This window comes from Papilio machaon, chromosome 9 (assembly GCF_912999745.1).
Source record: "Papilio machaon chromosome 9, ilPapMach1.1, whole genome shotgun sequence".
Taxonomy (NCBI): domain Eukaryota; kingdom Metazoa; phylum Arthropoda; class Insecta; order Lepidoptera; family Papilionidae; genus Papilio; species Papilio machaon.
Window position 1 is genome coordinate 4,722,506 of NC_059994.1, and position 15,002 is coordinate 4,737,507.

The 15,002-nt window shown below is 31.4% G+C and overlaps 2 protein-coding genes and 1 long non-coding RNA gene across 6 annotated transcripts in view; 1 reads left to right on the forward strand and 2 right to left on the reverse strand.

The window, feature by feature from the left end:
- The window catches only part of LOC106718699 (autophagy-related protein 16-1), a 123,529-nt gene extending 120,131 nt beyond the window's left edge, over window positions 1-3,398 (reverse strand). For both annotated transcript variants that reach the window (XM_014512868.2, XM_014512860.2), the window contains exons 1-4: window positions 3,131-3,398; window positions 2,673-2,783; window positions 1,823-1,988; window positions 891-1,053 (exon numbers count right to left, since the gene is read on the reverse strand). In XM_014512868.2, coding sequence (XP_014368354.2) covers window positions 891-1,053; window positions 1,823-1,988; window positions 2,673-2,783; window positions 3,131-3,224 — 534 coding nt within the window. In that variant the 5' untranslated portion in view covers window positions 3,225-3,398. The remainder of the gene's footprint in view (window positions 1-890; window positions 1,054-1,822; window positions 1,989-2,672; window positions 2,784-3,130) is intronic.
- On the forward strand, window positions 365-14,540 carry LOC106718733. Its single transcript, XR_001357386.2, has 3 exons — window positions 365-438; window positions 7,361-7,449; window positions 14,468-14,540. It is a non-coding gene; the product is annotated as an uncharacterized LOC106718733 (long non-coding RNA).
- Window positions 8,356-10,825, reverse strand: LOC106718723. 3 transcript variants are annotated; one of them, XM_045679172.1, is made up of 7 exons: window positions 10,710-10,825; window positions 10,587-10,638; window positions 10,337-10,411; window positions 8,912-9,049; window positions 8,686-8,739; window positions 8,523-8,570; window positions 8,356-8,431 (listed from the first exon to the last, which is right to left on the reverse strand). In XM_045679172.1, exons 1-7 carry the CDS (start codon window positions 10,755-10,757, stop codon window positions 8,427-8,429), a joined length of 420 nt encoding a protein of 139 aa, XP_045535128.1. In that variant the 5' UTR covers window positions 10,758-10,825; the 3' UTR covers window positions 8,356-8,426. The 3 variants fall into 3 exon arrangements, with proteins under 3 accessions (XP_045535128.1, XP_014368373.2, XP_045535129.1); XM_014512887.2 differs by having other exon boundaries at window positions 8,912-9,052; XM_045679173.1 differs by having other exon boundaries at window positions 8,912-9,052; window positions 10,583-10,638; window positions 10,710-10,727.
- Window positions 14,541-15,002: the final 462 nt, after the last annotated feature.

The following is a 15,002-nucleotide window of genomic DNA, read 5'->3' on the forward strand; positions in this document are numbered from 1 at the left end:
GAACTTATTTATAAAACTTTAAAATTATTATTAAAAATTAACGTCAACATTAAACCATCTATGAAATGGTTTTTCTAAGATGTATTGAACGAGACCCATACTATCTATATATTTACGTATATTTATACTATCGAAAATCTATACCAATTAGTCGAAGAGTAAATAAATTCACCAAATTATCGTCAAATTATTGATCTATTTTCATCCTAACCTAAAAATAGACCGAACCGAATTCGACCTACCTACTGGTGGAAAATTTCGACAATTTCTATACATATGCAATAAGAATCATACTGAATCTGATGGACAAATCCTCAGTGTTGGCAAACTGCCATAACTCCAATGATGCAATAAAAATTTGAAATTCCAGTGGGTTAGGCGTCGTGAGCGACGTTGTGAGCAAACGGGGACGATGGAACGTTTACGATCTTGTATTAGGTGAGGAATACACAATTGACTTTTGTATTAATCTCGTTACACTACTGTGTGGGCCGTGTTAATTGTAAACACATTGCTATGCCAAAAATAATTTTAACGTGTAAACAACCGTCTACAATGAATATTAATATTTGGAATATATTATTATTTTAATTAAATGTTTCAAAGATTTGTCGTTTTTATAAATTCAGGAGATTTCTTTTAAAGTTATTTGCTCTCATATTCCACAATTTTTTCAATTGCACAAATCTTTAACAAAATGTACAATTTCTTAATATCTTATACTTGTGATTAAAGAGTACATTAAATTGGCAAATGTTTGTCAATTTATTTGATAATATTTGCCTTAGTTTCATGAAATGTGTTTACACATATTTGACAAAAAAATTGATCACTTACTGAATGTTTGATACTAACATACTTCTAAAAGACAAAGTATTTGTATGTTTTACCTGTGCTTTTCTTAATTTATCTTCAACAGATGATAAAGCTATTTGTAATGCTTGGTATTCGTCTCTAATAACTTGATTGAGTCCTTGTAACTCGGCCATATTTGATTCATACAACTGGATTTCAGCTCTTAATGATGCTATTAGTGCAGTGTTTTCTGAAATTCTAGAAAATAATACATTAATTAATATTAATTAATTGTTATTAATAATAACAGCACACAGAAGCTATAGAAAAATTAACACAAGAAAAATAGGAGACATAAAACCTATGGTATAATTTTAACTAAATGTTGCTGATTTCTATATTTTATTTATTACTAATATTAATAATGTAAACAACTGTGGACTGTGTGCATTTTGGACTCGGAAAGCCACAGTTAGAAAAATTTACACATAACAAAACTCTATTATATTTCTTATCCAAGTGTAAACATAAATTTTACTTTCATTATTATGATTATAAGTAACTAAAAACAAGATTACAGCATTATTATATATCAAAGGATATGAAAGACATATTACAAAGTAATAAAAGGCCTATTTTTCAAATATTAAATCAAATTCATAGATATACATAAGCACCACTTGGAAATTGACACTTATTTTGCAAAGAAACAAATTAAAATGCCTGGTAAACAATCAAAATTTTTGTTAGTATGCAAAGTTGGACACACAACTGTCGCCCGCGACTCCATCCGTGCGGAATTAAAAAAAAAACTTAAAAAGTAGCCTATGTGTTATTTCAGACTATATGCCGAATTTCATCAAGGTCTAGCGGTTCCGGAGATACCTTCAAACAAACATCCATCCATCCATCTAAACATTCGCCTTTATAATATTAGTAAGATTTGGTTTCACAATTTGGACAAAAAATTTAATTAGCAGGCTTAATCCAATATCATACCCTTATGCAAATATAAAACTGAACTAACATAATATCTTTCGCCTGTAGACTCTTTTCTTGCTCATGTACTTTTGCATTCAAACTTATTATTTGCTGTGCGCTCTCTCCCCGACGCCTGTGTAATGAAGTTAGTTCCTCTTGCTGAGCTAATATTTTTTGTTCTAAAGCTTGTATTCTTTCATTACTGGCACCTCCTGAAATGAGATTAATTTAGAATTTATTAGATAACTTAGCAGAAATAGAGCTTTAAGTAAAAAAAAATTCATTCTAAAAGGTTGTTGAGTAAATACCAATAGGTTGTTGAGTTTGTTGAGTATATTCAATGGATTTTGATGTAATTTGGCATAGATGCAGAACATAGTCTGGAAGAATACATAGGCTACTTATTAAGTTTTTTATGAATTACGCACGGACAGAGTAGCAGGTGACTAACATCTAACTAAATCCTTAACTTATAAATTACAATATTGATATCTTTTAAAACTAGACAATGTTTGCCAAACATTTCTTCAACAATAAAATATCTGTAGAACCATCAGAATTTCAACTTTTTGACCCGTTCAATGAAATCGGTAGGTCTTTTTCCATAGGAAAGGTGATTTCTTTCTTAATCCATAAAGGAAATAATTATTATTCTATCTTACAGATATTATAAAACCAAATTTTTTGATGAATGTATATTTGTTTGAAGGAATCTCCAGGACGGTTGAATGGATCTTGCTGAAATTTGGCATACAGTCATAGTCTGGAAGAACAAATAGGCTACTTATCAAGTTTTTTTAATTCCGCACAATGGAGTTGCGGGACACAATTGGTTGATAACATAATAGCAATACTACAGATACAAAGTTCACAAATCTAACATGAATTACACAAACCTGCATTAGAAAGAACACTCTCTGTGCTGGTGTAACGAATTCTCTCGTTAAGTAATGTTAACTGTAGATTTTCATTTTTTAAAGTATTAACATTGTCAAACAGTCTGCTTTCTGAAATGCATACAATATTATTCCAAATTAATGTGTAAATGTAAATCATTAAGCAAGGAATTTAAGAAATCTTCTAATTCTACGTATCGTCAAAATACACAACTTATTAAAATTCTTATGAAATATTTAATTTAATAATAAGAGTCAAATTAAATGTATTAAAGTTTATGTTGGTTTAGTATGAATTAATGAATTACAACTGTTAATAACGGTTGCTTTAGGTGATAGATCATTTTGTACATTTAAGGCATTAAAATGTGATATCTCATTAAGTTTACTCAATTATAAATAGCATATAATGTCAATATTAATAGACAAAGGAAACAAGAAGAGGTTATGTTACTTACGAAAGGCTATTATGTCTTGAAATGCTGTTGTTTCCCTCTTATTTCTTGACTGCAATTGATTTATAATGCTATTTCTCCACTGTCCACCTTCCATTTTTGATTAGAAGCTTATAGCATTGATTCAAAATAAATATTACAATACACTCCAGATATCAAAACAAACAAATGTCATGACGAAAATAATTTGGTTTCTTTCTTTACCACTTTTAAGACATTTTAGTGATATTTAACTATTTTTATGAAACAAATAACGTTTCAAAAAAATGTGTTATCAAAATTGATAGGAATATTTACGTTCGTAAATATTAGTTATAGCTTTTATCTCAACAACTGTCAAACTCCAAAGTCAAAGGCAACTCCAGACATACGTACGTAATCGAATAATAGTGTTCACAGCATATATAAGACCGATAATTTAATATCCTATTTTTTTTAATTGAATAAAATATATTTCTTATTTAAGAAGAAATTGTAACATGATTTTGTTATGATGAAGTCTTATATAAACATTTGTGGCTGCTACATTTGCAAAGAGTACAATATTCATTTGAAAGAACAAACAAAGTAAATAACAACACATGGCTAGATGGTCGCATGGTGAAAAACGGATGTAGGAGGCAATTTAGTAGTATTAGTTTAATATTTGATTTCTGCTGATGAATCGTTCTAGTTATTGAATTTGTATTTCTTAATAGAATACAATTAAGAGGGAATACTTATGTAATGCAAAATAAAAACTATATTGTGTAACAAATTTCTCTAGTTGTTCTTAGTTAAGTATAATTTCTTTATTTGCATTATTCTATTAAATATTATTTTAAAATGTAAATTATTGATTTTGAGAAAACGGACTAAATAATATTCAGCGCCTGGGAGTAATTTTATCATTTGACTAACATATGTATAACTTCAAAATCTGTATTTTGTTATCAGGTGCTTTGAAATACACATATATTTATAACGTTTTCCACCTTAGTATTTCATATAAGATACAAATTTGCATAATATAAGAACGTCTGATATGTAAGCTACGTAATTACTGAGACTAAGTTATCACGGCTTTAACTGTTGCTATTCAATTAAGGATTTGAGATTCAATTATAAGTTTAGAGACAGCAAGAAACTCGCTGAATTCCTATTGTCGTCTCTGTTAATTTGCATTTTGAGATATCGATGTCCGACACCTTAAATAAATTAGATTTCAGCTAAATGAATTAATATTATTAGCTTAGCTTTTACTGGAGTTTGTTACTATTTAAGAAGAGTTCAGTTTTTATTACTACTAGCTTTTACCTGCGACTCCGTCCGCGCGGAATAAAAAATAGAAAACGGGGTAAAAATTATCCTATGTCCGTTTCCTGGTTCTAAGCTACCTGCCCACCAATTTTCAGTCAAATCGATTCAGCCGTTCTTGAGTTATAAATAGTGTAACTAACATAACTTTCTTTTATATATATATAGATTTCCGTTATTGCATTCCCTAATAAAAACGGCATAAAATCACGTATATACTTACAGTACTGTACTCGCAACCGCGACTTTGACGACGTGAAATACTGTTTTCGGGCATTTTTAATGACTTAGGCTACTCATTTTACTTAAAATAATAGAATATTACAACAAATCATAATTAACATACAAAACATTCACATAAACCTTGCATATTCCCTTACAAACGAAAATCAATAGCACAAAAATCACGAATGGAGTTTGAGCCTAATCAAATAGCCGAAGTTAAAGTGAAATTTGAACGAAGTGGGAATCTCGGCTTTGAATTATTCATTCCGTTCACATGAGTGCGTCCAAAAGGAGTGGATAGGGAGCCCAGTTTTATGCACTGAATGATTCAAATAACCGTTCTCGACTAATGTTACCTTTTTAATATTGAAAACACCTTACGCTTTTCTAAAGCAACTCAGAATTTTATCTTCCTTCGATAAGGGAAATTAAAATCGAAGATTATAGAAAGTAAAAATATTTGATCTGTCGTAAATGATATTATGATATTCAGTCCGTACTGCCATTATATTGTTTATTTATTTTCTATTACATTTAAATTTAATATATATAATACACAACTTATGTCGTTTCTAATAATCTTTCATCCATTGACTCTTAGAAGTGCATAGTAAGTTATTGTAAATAAAAAGACAAAGAATCAATGTAAAGGAGATTACTCTAAACTATATAAAATATGTAAAATTTTACCGGCTAGCCTGAAACATAAATATCTTCTACTTGTAAATAACCACAGTAAACAGGATCGATTCGCTAATTTGGTGCAACATAAAATGGGCACAAGGTCTATGTCCAAAGGTAAATTTGAAATACCCATGGTACAAAATTACTATGGAGATAGAATGTTAAAAAAACGAGTTCCATATTTACTCAACAGTTTACCCGAGGACATAAGACGTGAGCCTAAACTTGGTAAATTTAAACAATTATTAAAAAAACACTTGTTAAATTCATTGTAACCATTTAAGTAATGTAAAGCGAGTGACCTGCAGTCAAACTGCGTAAGCAGTTTTGCGGGGCATGTAATATTTGAAAGTATAACTGTGTAAGTGTAAATTTTCCAAAATAAATAAATAAATAATAAATTGGGACAGTAAGTGTAGGGACACCGACGACGAACTGATGACAAAGTGTAAATGCGAACCTTAGGAAATCGTTGTTGCAAAAAGCAGAGGCTCGCATGGAAAGCTCTGAGAAAATAGGATTTCCTGGTACATAACTACAAACTTACGCCCAACAATGCACATATCTTTATGCAGTGCAAGTAACGAATTTAGGACGTTTTATAATTATAACAGTTAACTTTAATGAGAATTCTAAAAAAATAAACTGACAATGGAAGCTTCTATCCTTTTACTTTGTTTCTCAAAAACCAAAGTATAAACAAAACATTTACAAACAGCATGGAGGACAAAAATCTTAGTCGCATTTTGTGGAGCGCGACGATTCGAGAAATGACATCTTAGTGCCGCCTGCCGTCTTAAATACTTAGATATCGTTAAATTATCTAAAAGTTATGTTAATATATTTTTGTTGATTCAAAAATTAATTTTCGAAAAAAGATTTTACGTTTCAATTATATATGCTAGAAATAAACCGAATGTTGCATTTATCTATATATTACCTAAGTGATAAAAATCGTGTCAACACGGGAAAAGTTTTCAGAAAGAAGTGTTTACATAAAAGTTAGATTTCGTCTCTAGCCGAACGGAATTAAAGCTTAATGATTGATGAATTAATGAGTTTAAACATTTACAACACCCAAAATCAATTGGCAGACTTTTGAGATCACGGCTATTTGTAACCGCTTATTAAATAAGTTGGGTCAACGTATACTAGCTTATCCCTAAGTAAAAAACTGCAAGAATTTATAAAATCGACTGTGTAGTTTTCAATTTATTCTTTAAAAAAACAAAAAATTAAATCCTCTCATTTAAAGTATATCACGCATCATAAAAAATAGGCATTTCTTCGTCTAATTGCAGTCCACAATACTGTCTAGGGGGACAGATACCATTAGTATGGTCTGATTCGAAGTAGTTTTTATATATTTGTTATATTTTTGATTCTCTAGGATGGAAAATCTATTAATATCTATGATTAATCTAATTTTACTCATCGAACAAATTCTTACAGTAGACATAAAGTCAGCTAATTAACCCGTCTGGCAACGAGTCCATTATTTTTAGACGAAATGAAAAAATCCTTTTTATGTTTTGTATCGATGTCTAATGACTATCCAATCTATGAAATTAAAAAGAGTAAGCTTTTTTAAGATTATGTTATAGCTTTACAGCCTTTACAGGTACGATTTATGTAAAGGCCTTTTGAATACCTAACCTCTTTGGTACTTGTCACAAACGTCAAAACGTATTTAAAATAAAAAAGAAGAAGTGTGAACAAATCATTTGACTCTATATTAAAAAAGTATATATTATTAAAAGGGTATATTAACATAAAGTTGAACTTAACCAACCGTTAATAGTTTACTAAATGAAGATTGTCACAGTGTTCAAAATTATAATAAAATAAGAATATATGTTATGTAATTATTGTGAGTATTAAATATTGTATTATTGTGATTGTAATTACCAATTATTGTGAAAAAGTTGTGAACAATATTTAAAATCTTTTGACAAAACTTATTACTCAGAAGAAATCGAATATTCAAATTAAATTTTAAAGGTAATCTCAGAAAATGGACTTTTAAAGGTCGCGGCCCGGAGGCGGACTTCCGCTGTCTTCTTTGCAGACGAAGTTGCCTGACGGTACATAAGGTTCTATACGGTACAATACCCAAGGTAAGCTAATTAACTTCTTTCAACTACAAATTTGAAATGTGATGATATTGTACAATGTCTGAGCACTTTTGTCAACATGTTACAACAATTATTTTTATTGGTGCTTCGACATAATCAAATAGGCATATACCTACTAAGATATTTTTTTTATATGTCATAGTGAAATTTAAACAATTTTATGCATTTAATAATCTCCACCGCGTCCTTTGTTCATTTTCATAAAAATTAATGGTTACATTTCATTGTTTTGCACCTACTGCATTGTGTATTAATTATGTTTTAGATATCATTCCGGTTCACTAAATTTATGACCGTAATTTATAATGGTTTAAAATTTTTCTTGATAACATTTTCTGGTCATTATTAAAAATGCTATGTGTTTTCGGGCAATCTGTTAAAATGTAGTTATACACTTTAACCTAACAATAATCTTTAGTTTTATTAACGCACGTTGTTGAGAATTGAAGTTGGATAAAAAGTTTTTTAATCATTCGTTTTAACGTCGCCCACGAGGCCCGTCTAATAGTCCTTAAAAAACATCGCCGAGGCGCCGTCTTTACAGCCTAGGCTCATGAAAATACGCCCGATGCATACTAATTAATTACTTGGCTTTAATTGAAGTATTCGATCTATTCTATCCTATTCTGAAATTTAAATTGTAACGTAGAACAAAGAGGCAAAAAGCAACTATGGTAATCATTTGTTTTGTTGTTTTGCTTTTTCTTTCTTTATTTATTTGGAAAATGTTATCATGGCTTAATATATATTGTCAGGCAACGAAATTACAAAGAACTCTATCTCTGTCATGTAATGATTATATCTTTTCCTTTAAATCCAACACTTTTTATTAACATACTTTAACAGATGTATACGAGTGGGAGTAAAATAAAACTGCTCAATAATAATTTCCTTATATGTATTATACAAGACAAAATGACACTTCGGTATTTTGTTACATACAGTTTGTTTCCAGCTTTTTAATCTGCAAAAATATTTTGTTATTTTGCTATTAAGTTCGATTATTTATCTCACGTCAATATCTGAAGTAAAAGAATAAAAACAATGGCAATTACCTGAGTCTTCGTCACTGTCATCCGAAGGTGGGTTTGCTTTTGGAATATCTGCGAACAATTATTACTTTATTAAAAATTATTAAAATCACTTAGCTATTCTGTCGTCTGTGCGTCGTACTTACTAATATTATGCTTTGATTGCAAATTAAACACTATAACCAACCTTCAGGTTCATAGTCACCACGTAAGCCTTTCGTGCTTCTTACACCGTCGTACTCTGAAATATGTATATAAGTATAACAGTAGTTATTTTTTTGCTTTCAAAACATAAAAACTCATAAAGCATTAAATAAAAATATTTTAATACTGTGAATTTAATCACTTTTATTAATCGAATTGTGTAAAGGCGTAAGGATGTCCTACAACTAATATAAATAAAATGTTTTTACCACTACTTGTGTCGTCATCGTTGCTCTCAGTTCCTGGTTTTTGTACTCGTTTTTTAAAATCAGGTTTATCTTTTTCATCACTTTCGAAAGAATCCGCTCGTTCGGATGGTTTTGGTTCCAACCTAAACGTACGGCTACCTTCTAGAAGTGTACAAAAGCTTTAAGGGGTTTATCAAAATGAGTTTACTAGCAATTTTTGCATTCTTTACATGTTACGCATTGAGCACAGTTTATTAACTTGTTCGGTATTGATTGGTCTTAATTATACGCATGAAATTTTACACGCGATCAATAGCTGGTTTATTAAGCTAATATTGAAAGATTTGATTTTTTGTTGACATAGACTCTTTTTATATTACAAGGTGGCAAACGAGCAAGCGGCCACATGAATTCGCCGAAATAGCGAAGCGATCGCTGCCCATAGACATTCGCAATTGCAGATGCGTTGCCTACCCTTAATCGACGAAGGAGGAGACGCACAAAAGGAGAATATTTAACTTTCCTATGTATCTCCACCTCCATCAAATCCACCTCCCCTTCCCATCCCTTTCCTTATAAGGAAAGGAAGGGAAAGAGGACTAAAATTAGGCCTCCGGCAGGACACTCATCAGACGAAACGTGGAATTACTTCCACTTCACGCCTGTCTTCTAAGTGGTCGTGGTATTTCACCGGGCGAGCCGACCAATTCTTGCAACTGATGTTGTTGTTGCTGGCGTCTACCACTGTTAAAATATCTATAGGCTATACTTATTATTATTACTACATTTTGTATTTTCGAACTGTCAACGTTGCGGGCAGTTGCCCTTTTATTAATCACTAGCAGTTGCTAGTGATTAATAAAAGTACTGTAACACGTAAGTGTTAGAAAGTTGAACTAAGAAATCTGTTTGGTTTAAATTCAAATTGTTCCAAGCGTGATATAAAATAAGCATACTCATATGTATTCATGTGCAATAACAATAATATTTTGAGGACACAGTCGTTACTGTAATAAGCAAAATAACGATAATAACTGTTTCAAAGGTTAAGATGAACTTCGTGCAACCTACGACTTGGGACAAAGTCGATTAAAGATATGCGCTTGAAGTCACCTAATATTATGTTCACTGAAACTTAAAGTTGTTGAACTTGTTTTAATGAGAAGTGAGTGGCAGTTGCTTCTTAATGCGTATCTAAGTTCTATCTATTTACAAGTCGTTTACAACTTAACAACTCAAATAAATTTAAACACAAATTAATAAGAAAACGACTAAACTCACGGATAGATAGTCCGGTTGTGGCACTGACTAATTACAGTAAGTATGGTCAGTGTAATAAGTTTAAACAATTTTAAATTCATACATTGTTTAAAAATTCTTAGTTTGTACAATCATATTATTTTCGTTTCACAATTCTTAAACTAAATATAAAAGGGCAAAAATTACCTTCAAAACGTCTTATTTTTAGTGAGGGCACTCCGTCTGAATTGGATGTTAGATCGAATCCGATATTAAGATCAACTAAAAATTGGACATGTTGTTAAGAAATATTGGATTTAAAATATTGATAGTAGAATGGCGACTCAATAGTCTGATATTTGAATAGAAATGGCTTATAGTATTTCAGTAAGAAACTTTATCGAATGGAACAATGGATACAATAACACTTTAGAGAAAACACCCTTGTTTTACCTACAAGTTTTGGCTCGTTCTGTGTCATCAAATGCATTGACCCATGATATTAGGACCTGGAAGAACAGGACATGTTAGTATTTTACCCTATTTGAATTACATAACAAATAAATGAAAATTATAATACGATAAACGAAGCCCATGCCGTTAACAATGATTCTCTCAGAAAATTCATGGTAAAAATACTGATTTTGCAATTTTATGCTTGTATTGCTAAACGTGTATTGTTGCGCTATGATTTTAATTACGGAAATTATCCCGATAGTGTTTAATATCTGTACTTGAGTTGCATTTATAGACGGAAAATTAATTGAAATTCTTTACTTTCTGTTTTATTGATTTTCCTTAACGTATTTACAAACTATGTTTAAAAAAAACTTTTAAAAAGTTGTTGTTTTTGTGACTTGTACGACTATATATGTTGTGTTCTTTATAATACCCAAACGTGTTATTTTTTTTATAACAACATGCTTATACCATAATATGGTAACATATTATATTTGATCAAATTAAAAAAAAACTGGCAACTTTGAATGTGCATGAAAAGCACATGGCTTAAACTCTTTAGATTTAGTGGTGTTTTTACCGTAGATTTTAACTGTTAATCCTTTAATCGAAATTGGCGTTTAGGATAGTTATCTTAAAGGATTACCGATATTACTTTTAGACTAAGGTTTTAGCCTCAGTCTCATAGTAGCAAAGCGCTTTCAGCCTTGCACTAATCCATTTAAGGAATTATAAGTTACTAAATATCCTAAATAAATAATTTTTCCATTATGTCATTAAAATGTGCACTATAAATAGTTGGAAAATCTTTAGGCAGTTGGTATTTACAGTCAGAGTTGCGTGATGTTGCTGTAAATGGAACTTTATATTACTTTCATGGCTCGTAAGGCATAGTTTATGAGTGTCTCGAAACTTTCGGCTGAATATACTTTTGCTTTAATAGATGTTACGATATCTAATATAAAATCAGCTAATCATCGTGGAAGTACAATACTAGAGCCATGTTCATTGCATAGTGTTTTTCCAAATTTGAATTAACAATATTTGTTTGTAAAACTTTGACGAATTAAAAGAAGGACTTTTTTCTATTTACCTGGAAGTATATCGTAGCAAGCATAAAAATGTCGTGACACTCTTTAAAAGTACAGAATTAAAATGTTACTACTTGATAGTGTTACGACTTGGGTGCCTTGAGTGACTGAAGTAGGTCAATTTCTTAGCACACGTACGACATTTACCAGCCGTCTACACAATTATATGGCTCATAACCCCTGCGGTGGTGCAATCCACAATAAAATAAAGTGGATAAGCTTATGTACCTTGTATGAGTTTGATAAGAACTATTAAACACATACAAGTGTACAAAAAAATGTATTTATTAATTAGTCATACATTTCATGGATAAAAAAAAAAAACAATAAGAACACGAATTGTAATTCTGAGTGATGGAACATCATGAATTTACATTTGGCATGGTCATCTATTTTCTCTCCCTCTATTATATCATAACTAGCTGCTCGCGACTCCGTCTGCGCGCAGTTAAAAAAAAACTTAATAGGGTTATGAAAAATAGATAGTAGCCGATTCTCAGACCTACTGAATACGCATATAAAATTTGGTAAAAATCGGTAAAGCCGTTTCGGAGAAGTACGATAACTAACTTTGTGACATGGAAATTTTTTATATTAGATAAATCCAATAAACGATATCATACGCCGGTCTCTTGTACACCACCACCACCGTCAACGTACCAAGTCTACTAGAACCAACTGGTATTGCAAGAGACGATGGCAAGAGGCCGGACGGTATGAGTTTGATTCCATGGAAGAAGGGTCGGGTGCTGGTATGGGATGCTACCTGTTCAGACACGCTGGCCCCATCCCATCTTCATGGAACCAACAACAGAGCTGGTGCGGCTTGTGAAGCGGCTGAAAAGGCTAAGGCTAACAAATACAGGGGTCTCGGCTCCGAATATGAATTTGTCCCATTCGGTGTCGAGACCCTTGGTCCGTGGGGTCCTAGCGCTAGAAGGCTTTTTAAGGAAACAGCAAAAAGGTTAGTCGACATCACAGGAGACCGAAGAGCTGGCAGCTACCTCGGACAAAGAATTAGTCTAGCCATTCAAAGGGGGGAACGCTGCCAGTATCTTCGGAACCTTGCCTAAAGGGACACCTTTTAATGACATGTTTTAGTTTTTATGTATTATATTTAATCTAATATTTTAATTATCTATATAACTTATTTTTATCAATGTAATAGGTTACGCTCACAGGTGGGCACAGTTAATCGAAAAGTTAACTTCGTTAATCGTTAATTCGTTAATTAAAAAATTAACTTCGTTAATCGTTAAAGCGTTAAATTCTCGAAAATTTAACGCAAGTTAAAGTTAATCGTTAACAGTTAACCATACCAAAATTATACATACTAATTTCACACTTATGTGGCGACACTTGTTTAAAATAGTAATTTGACTATACATTTATACAATGTACACATTAGTATTAGAGACAAATATGAATGCATTATAGTATATTTCATTACGAGTGCGGAAAGCCTGACATTGCAAAGAGTTCCAACAAATGTCTATCCGAGCCGAGGCGCAGCCGAAGGTGAGGGTTGACAGTTGGAACAAGTTGTAATGACAGTTTCGCACGTGTACTAAACAACTATTTTTGATACAGTTGCGAAAAAATTCAGCAATTTAATAGAATAATAAAAACACAATAAACTCAACTAACTAAAATGTTTGAAAAATGGCGCCAACCGTAAAAAATGCAAACAAAGATTTTTTGTTTTCTTCACCCATTCTGGGTAGGCAAAGGGAACTATGCCCAAACGGCCAAGTCTTCAGTAGATTATTTTTAATGATATGAAATGAAAATGAAAACTAACCTAATTCATTGAATCAAATCATTAAATCTGATATTGTAACAAATTAGAAGCTTCTCTTTAGAAATATTTGCATGAATCATAAAAACTTCAATGATTTTTTTTTGTAAAAACTTCGTGGTTCGTTATTCTTTTTAACAGACATTATTTTGACAGTTGGGAAAGACAAGTTTAGAAAAGCTAAAGAAAAAGCACGAATAAAAAAGTGTTTTAATAAAGTTGCTCACTCAAAAAGTGGCGTATTATTGCAGGGACGAAGAGCGTTCAGAATGTGGGCTATTACATACTCATGCTTTTATATACTCGTAATGAAAGATACTACTTCGAACCTTCTTTTGATTTTGTCCTGTTGCTCACGTCTTTCCCGGACGCTCTGATGCATCACACTTGCTCCCGAACTTCACATATTATATCAATTATCAACTCGTTTGTTCACCATTCGAGTCGCCGTCAGTCGCCCAACATAGCTGAACTAATTTAAACAAAATGACAGCACGTCTCAAAGTTTCTAATTTAACGATTAACGGACTTTTATTAACGGAAGTTGAGTTTAACGGAAGTTAACAAAAGCGTTAACACTTTTTGAAGTTAACTTAAAAGTTAATCCGTTAAGCAAAATGTTAACTTCGTTAATTAACGATTAACGGATTAACGAGTTAATGCCCAGCTCTGGTTACGCTGTTTATCAAAATAAGGTTATCGCTATACGCTAGCTTTGATAAATCCATAAATCTTTTAAGTTGTTAGAGTAATACATCGCTTTTTTTCTTCGTACTATTCTGTCCCTGCGATAATGGTATGTGATTGGGATATATGTATACTGCATGGTTAGTAAGCTAAAATCGACCAATTAAATTCATGATTAAAATGAAGTATCGTTGTAAGTAAGAATTTCTTATTAACGATAATTCTAGCATTCACAATGTAAGTTAGATATATGTAAACATTGTCACGCATATTTTTACTTGTGTTTCAAATGTCCGGCGGCAGACGAGATTGGCAACCGATAGCGGCGGAGCAATTTCAGCGCGGTCGATGTAACGGAAACAATCTTTGATCCACAGCAAAACAGAAAAATGTTATTTGCGACCATTTCTATGAACACTTTTGCAAACGATTTATAAGACGATTATTCCTTGTGTGTATATTATGTATTAGAATTTAGTATTTATCCGTAATACATATTTTCTAATATTTTGATTGTTATAATTTTTTTTTTATTCTGTGAATCTTGTTTTTTGTCTAGTGTGATTTTTTGGAAGTTTGAGATAAAAGAGATGAACATTGTCTTTTATTACCTACCTGATTTAAATAAAAAAAAAAAACTGTTAGTTTGTTTTTTATCATCAGTATAATAGCCTATGAAATAAGATATTATTTATGATCCTCGAAAATACTACTTACTGTGCATGAGTTTTTATTTGTTTGTTAGTATAGATTGAATATAGAATGTTTTCATAGTTGTATATTGATATATAAATAGGTAGAAAGTGTAAGCAGGTTCGTCTGAAGTTGCGTGATATTC